Here is a 6,986-nt window from a genome sequence, read left to right on the forward strand (position 1 = left end):
GTGAATCAATCTATATCAAACAGTCTAACATCATTTGTGTTTGGAGAGCCGTGTGATATGCTGAACCCAATCACCTAGTGACCGCTTTGATCTGAGTATTTCTGTTTCAGTCCTGTTTTTAATATTACTTTTTAAGAGCACTGATGTTACAGTTTTTTTACATAGGAATGAAAAACTTTGCTAGAGACAGCTTCATAGCAAGTTGAACGATTACAAAAGTAATGTTAAATCATTTGGTAAAAATTTAAATTGGGTAGTTTGTATTATAATATAGTCCATAAGGATCATCTGTATTTCCAGTTATTCAACCTAAAATTGTATAGTACCCAGAGAAGATAAATACAGACAATATTTTAAGACACTACAGAGATGCTTCAATCCTGGTATTAAGGTTGTAATCTTCAAAAAATCATAACTTTTATAAAAGCTCCAGGGTTTAGAATTCCAAAGATATAATTTGTTTTATTATTGGTCTCTATTTAAATATTTTTTATATTTTAAAAGATAGGTTTAAATAAAAATATTCTTGTTCTGGTTATTCAGCATGAATTTGCATGCCTGCAATAGTTTATTGATGTATATACATATTATATATGAATTGTATATACACAAGCCACTCATGTCACTGTTGATCTTGGTTATAAGTGTTGTAGTACAGCACCTTCCATACCCTATGAAGACTGTTTATTGCCTCTTCAATAGAATTCAATTTTCAAAATTCAATTTATTTTGAAAAATGTTTGTTTTTACTCCATACAAATTTAAAATTTACTAAATTTTATGAAATATATGTTATTTTAAAGTTGTTTAAATAATAGAACAGATAGAATAATTAATTAGCCTCATTAATAATTAATAACACTCTCTTGATCGCATTACTGCAATAAGCTTCTGCAGCTTCTGGGCTGAATTAATTCAGCCGCTCTGCTACAGGAGAATACTTAATTTATCCATTTCTATAATTTAAACAATTCCATTTAAATTAAACTGTTACATATAATTTATTGTTGTAATACTTATTAAATTCCCTACGATCTTTGGCTTTGTAAAAATTATTAGCTCATAAAGTTCAAGTAGTTAATAGTTATTTGTACATTAATAGTTTTGACCTACATCATAAGTGTTTCAAACTGTAAACAATTATAATTTTTTAAAGAGCGAAACTTTTGAAGTTGGATTTGCAGCATTGTACTCTGCTATTAAAACCTTTAATTTAATGTACTACTCAACCTATGCTCTCACTTAAATCTCATAAAATTAATACATAACCACACAAGAGTATTTTTATTGGTACATTTATGGTACATATATTATTGGTTTTTGTTGAAGACAGCAATACCAATTACTTGATGTGTTGAGTATAAACATGTTTGTAATGAATTTCTAAAAGAACTCATGCAAAACCTGAAATATTACCCTGCTACTACAGAAACTGCTTGATGTAGGGTTCAGGAGGATTGAGAGAGATGAGCAGGTGGGACAGATAACTTCCCGGTACTTGGAGTGAAGGTGGAATGGGCTAGCAGGCTGCATTATTGCTGTAACTTCTAAACACAGGAAATGATCATGCTCATGAGACCTAGCAGTCAGAGTTTGCGATACTGACACATGCACAACGTTAATATTTACACGAGACTATGACAGCTGATATTTATTCATGCAAATAAAAAATACTGTAACACTGTGTGGCACATTAAGTGACTCAGTCAGCCATAGAAAACTATTGCCTATCTGTACAATAATAAATCTTCTTTGAGTTACTTTTAAGGGCATTTGTAGCTGGCATTTTGGAATTAATCTAACTCTATGTTTGATTGTGAGATCTAAGTAATATACATGCCAAAATTTGTCAAAATCTGCTTACTGAGTTTTGTTTGATTGAGTATCAATCATCCAAATATCATCACAGATTTTTGCATTTAAAATATACGTATAGTATTACATGAAACTTAAATGTACTTTTCTTCATATTGTGGAATTTCTATTCACTTTCCTGAAGGTACTCCGTCAACTAGTTGGTTTTTTCATAAAGGTATGTAACAGCATCAATAAAGTGATGTACAAACCATTTTATTTGTTACTCTTAGCTAACAGCACAATGCAGAAAAATATTCAATGTTCACATACAACATTATTGGGAATAAAAAGCTTATGTCTTAAGGAAGATACCATATGATGGCAACACAAAGTAGAGAGTGCTGATAAATCAGATCAAAGTAAATGGACTTTGGTGGTAGGCTCCCCTACAAGGCAGTCAGTAAAAAAAAGGTTAAGTTTTTTTTTTTTAATCTGAATCCATACATCCTACAAACAAAGCTGCAAACAGTGTGTTATTGGAATATCTATAAGAAAGTTGGAAATTAAGTTAAAGTATTCGGAAAATGTTAAATAGTAGAAGATGTAAACTTTCTATTTTATTAAATAAAATAATTATTTTATAACAATTGTATTACTAATTTTTATGTAAATTAACACTGTTTTCTTTGTTTACTACACTCTTATGTTTGATGTAGTCTTATAATAGTCAGAGCAAATGGAAGGAGACTGCACAAGAATTTTACACATGATATATAACTTGTATTTTTAGCATAATACATTGCTAGGCATAGCTGATAAGGTACATTACAGCTTTATAATGTCTTAAATTTTTGTATATCACATCAGGTCTGTCAATTTCATTTTTATTTTGTAATCATATTACCAACATAGACAAATACTGTGTGATAGTCAATACAGGAGATCACATCCAATTAGTCCAATGTCTAATTGTTATGGCACCCTCAAATTCTTTCCTTGGCTATTGGGCTGTTAAATTAATCAATGACTCTGAGGATTAGTTGACCTTAGATAGCAACAAGACTAGTTTGACCACTTACTCATTCTACACAGTTTGTCCATAACTCTACCTCTTGTTGTCTTCAGAAATATATAAACAAAAATCAAGGTTCAGAAGCAACTACTAAATATTGCCATTCTTGAAATCTTAAGAACACGCTGAACAACAAATAGACACTGATTTACACAACTGTTCAACACTGTAACTCAATTAAACGGTCTCACTTGTTTTCAACCTTTGTACATATATCATTAATGTGTTTATTAGTATTGGGTGCTTTGTATATAATTTAAATAATTATTATTTTATTATGGCTTATGATAATGCATGACTTACTACTGTACACATTGTTATACACTGATCATACTCTATTTGATTTTCTATTAAATCTATATGAAGGACTTCATATTATTAACAATTTGTAACTAAATGTATCAATTAGAGATAATTTCCCATTTTCAGTCATATTATAATGATTATTTTATCAACTTGATATTATTAATATAAAAGTAATATTTTATTAAAATAAGTATCAGGTACTATTTGAAGATCATTTAAACAAGTGTGAATGTGGACTTAAGTAAGGAGTATGTTTTCCAAAACGTTAACACATGAAAGGAATGTATCTTATTTCTTTTATTTAATTGAAAAACATTGAGAAAAGGATTTACTATTTTTCCTGACGGATTTGCACTGGTTATATTTTAAAAATAAATTCTTATCCTTGAATACTTATATCGTTGTTAGTACAGTAAACCATTTAGAATGAGCAGCAATGATCAAAGAAAAACAAAATAGGAAAATATGTATATTATGTAGTTTGTCCATAGAAAAAAAGGGTGAGTTGAATAAAGATGATTGTCCTGTCAATTCTCGTATTTTGCAAGTGCCTGCACGGGTTCAGTTGAATAATACGCACAGGATCGCCTCAAATGATTGGGCGACACTGTTGTGAGTTTGGTAATTATTTGCAAGTGCCTACTCCAGTTTCAAGGTGAATAAAGTGAGAGCCTACTTGTACAACGAAGAGCACAGTCACAGATTGGTGAGTGTACCCAATAGCAAACTCACCACAGTCGAGAGTGCTCTCTTTGTAATTGTCATAGCTGAATTTATTTTTTTGTGAATATACAAATTGTACAAAGTAACCAGAAATGTACAAGATGAAGGTTACATATATGGGAAAATATTTTATTATACTAACTTTTCCTGGCTGATTCAAAAGTCTACTGCTTCAGATTCTATCATTTTATGAATGTACGTAATATCCTCAAATTAGGCAAAATAAATGACAATCAAGTTCATCTGTACCCAATAGAGAATGTGTTGTGTCAGTGATGCAGACCAGAGCGCTGCCTTCCACCTCGGATTGCTAGAACACATTCACATTTTGTAATTTTACATGAGTGGGCTCTTGCTTTCTACTTCAAAACGTCTTTCACTTTTATAAACATCTTTTTAAATACAGAATAATTAGAAATATTTTGTTATCATTCAATGAAAAGTGTGACTTGGATTTCTCCAACATAATGAGAAAATATTTTATTATACCAACTTATTTTTTGTTCCTGGCTGATTCAAAAGTCTACTGCTTCAGATTCTACCATTTTATGAATGTATGTAATATCCTCAAATTAGACAAAATAAATGACAATCAAGTTCATCTGTACCCAATAGAGAATGTGTTGTGTCATTGATGCAGACCAGAGCGCTGCCTTCCACCTCGGATTGCTTAGAACACATTCACATTTTGTAATTTTACATGAGTGGGCTCTTGCTTTCTACTTTAAAACGTTATTCAACCGAAATTGAGACTTTCCTCTTAATTGTGAGTAGACTCTCATGAGTGCCTGCTCGGCTTTATTCAATTCACCCAATGTCTATACACTCAAAAGAAAATAATTGAGAACGTATTGAAAAGGAAAATATTCTAAATTCATAAAAAATTATTTTATGTAAAACATATTAAAACCACACATATTATAAAAAGACTACATACAAGAAAGTTGTAAACAAAAATTGAGATATAAAATTCAGTATTTTGATAATTATATATGATGTTTTGTGTGTTGTTAAAGACTCAAATAATTGGATTTTAGAACACATGTATAAAAAATTAATGCACACTAAATATTTTGTGGTAAAACAACGAGCCAATTTAGTTTTAGCCATTACAATTGCAAATTGTACTTGGTTGTAAGCTTAATCTCTTCGTGGGGAGTTATTTAATTTTTAAGTTATGCGTTTTGAAAGCTTTTAAATTTGTAAATAGTGTGTTTTAGAATAGTTATTTTAAGTGCACAAACCAAAATGAGGGGACTAATTGTCATGTATGATGTTTTAGGCAATGTATCGCCGTTTGTTGGAGACAAGAAAACAACAACCAAAACATGACCCAGAAATGACATTACAATTCTTAAAATCTGCATTTTATTACTTCTTGACTCATCGAGAAAATGCTCAGGAGAATCTAGCAGCAATTGGAAGCATCCTCGGCTTCACTGACAATGAAAAAATAAATATTGAAAGAGCTTTCCTCTGGAGGTGAACTCCTGGTTTTACAAAGTAGCATATTACGCTTTTTTATAATTTTGAGGCAGTTACATAGTTCTTAATTCAATTAAAAGTAGGTAAACAGTTTGATACTTGCTAAATCTGAGTGATACCATAGTTGTTTATTTTTTTAGTGCATAATTATTTTTATTATGGATCTAATATTCTTTACAAACATGTCAATAACTTCAGAAAGATTGTTTACTAAATGTTACAATCTGTAAATAATAATAATTTATAGGGCGTTAACAATAATATTTCTTTAAGTAGAATTGATAAATTTTATATTAGTGACATCAGTTTATATTTGTTAGACAAATAATTTAGTGTCTTTATAAAAGGCTTTAAGATAGTGTCTTACTGATTATGGTGCTTTTACGGTTGTTTTAAAATTACATCTCTGTGATGCTTAAACTTCAAAGTAATTTAAATCTCATATTTTCAAATACGTATTTAACTTTTCATATTCATATAAGAAGTGTGAATTAATTGTTAGTCATTTTAATAACCTATCCTCTCTACTTAGCTCCTACTTATTTACTGATAGAATTTCAAGTTAAAACTTGCAATATTTGGAAGATCACAAAATGTTCATGTTTATGTGCAAAGACTGTGAAAAAGCTTTAACACAAAAATGTTGCTTTTTGCAGTATTATTGCAATTTTATAGTGTGGTTTGAGTAGTTTGTTATGGAGTCATAATAAACAAACAGTGGAAAGTTTTACCGTGTTATGTTCTTGGACATATTAGTCAGTATTATTAATTAACTATTAGGATTGTTGAATTGTGATGAATGTAGAACATGGTTACCAGATTAGTTTAGTGGTATATGGTTATTTATTCTCGAGTCAAAACATGGTGTTAGAATAATGTTTGTTGTTTAATAATATGTTTAGTTCTTTTAGATAAGTAATTACGAATATGTAATAACTCTGTACATGCAATTAATCATATTACTGTATGTCAAATTTGAGTATCTGTTAGAATGATTTAAACAATTGACAGTTATGTGTAATATTATACAAATAAAATAATGTTCCTGATGTTTATTGTGTTATAATTCATTACAATATTCATAAATACCCGGTTATTTTGACTGTTAGATAAAAATTCCGTCTCTGAGTAAGTTAAACCTTGGTAAATGAAAATAAAGTAAAGGATTGTCTTATTTGACCTGTCAAAGTTAGGACTAAGCCTTCTCTGACACTTAACTTAACAGCTTAAGGGTGACTTCTGAACCAATGCCCAGGGCAGGTGGGCTGTGTATCAGCAGCCACACATCAAAGCAGCTGCCATGCTTGATGTTACTTCACTCTGTTATCTTGCGATAACCACCATAACCGCTACATTGCACCATTGACAATGTATGGAACTCAGTTTTCAAATTTGTTACAACACTATAAAGCTACTAATAATAATGGAAATTATAATTGGGACAGCCCAGGTTATAAAATAAAGAAATACAATGAAATAGGTCAATCCGTCTTCCTAAATGTTCTGAAAAAATGTTTTGGAAGTAAATAATGCATTTTGATTATTTAGGGGAAGATTCAAAAACTTCACTCCATAACTTAAAAAGTGAAAAAATCTTTCTCGC

The 6,986-nt window shown here is 30.1% G+C and overlaps 1 protein-coding gene across 2 annotated transcripts in view; it reads left to right on the top strand.

Annotated features, from left to right (window-relative positions):
• Positions 1-6,436, top strand: part of LOC124362759 (protein quick-to-court) — a 52,460-nt gene extending 46,024 nt beyond the window's left edge. For both annotated transcript variants that reach the window (XM_046817521.1, XM_046817522.1), the window contains one exon: positions 5,181-6,436. In XM_046817521.1, the coding sequence (XP_046673477.1) occupies positions 5,181-5,384 (204 nt within the window). In that variant the 3' untranslated portion in view covers positions 5,385-6,436. The remainder of the gene's footprint in view (positions 1-5,180) is intronic.
• Positions 6,437-6,986: the final 550 nt, after the last annotated feature.

The sequence above is a fragment of the Homalodisca vitripennis genome, chromosome 5 (genome assembly GCF_021130785.1).
Source record: "Homalodisca vitripennis isolate AUS2020 chromosome 5, UT_GWSS_2.1, whole genome shotgun sequence".
In the NCBI taxonomy this organism is placed as follows: Eukaryota; Metazoa; Arthropoda; class Insecta; order Hemiptera; family Cicadellidae; genus Homalodisca; species Homalodisca vitripennis.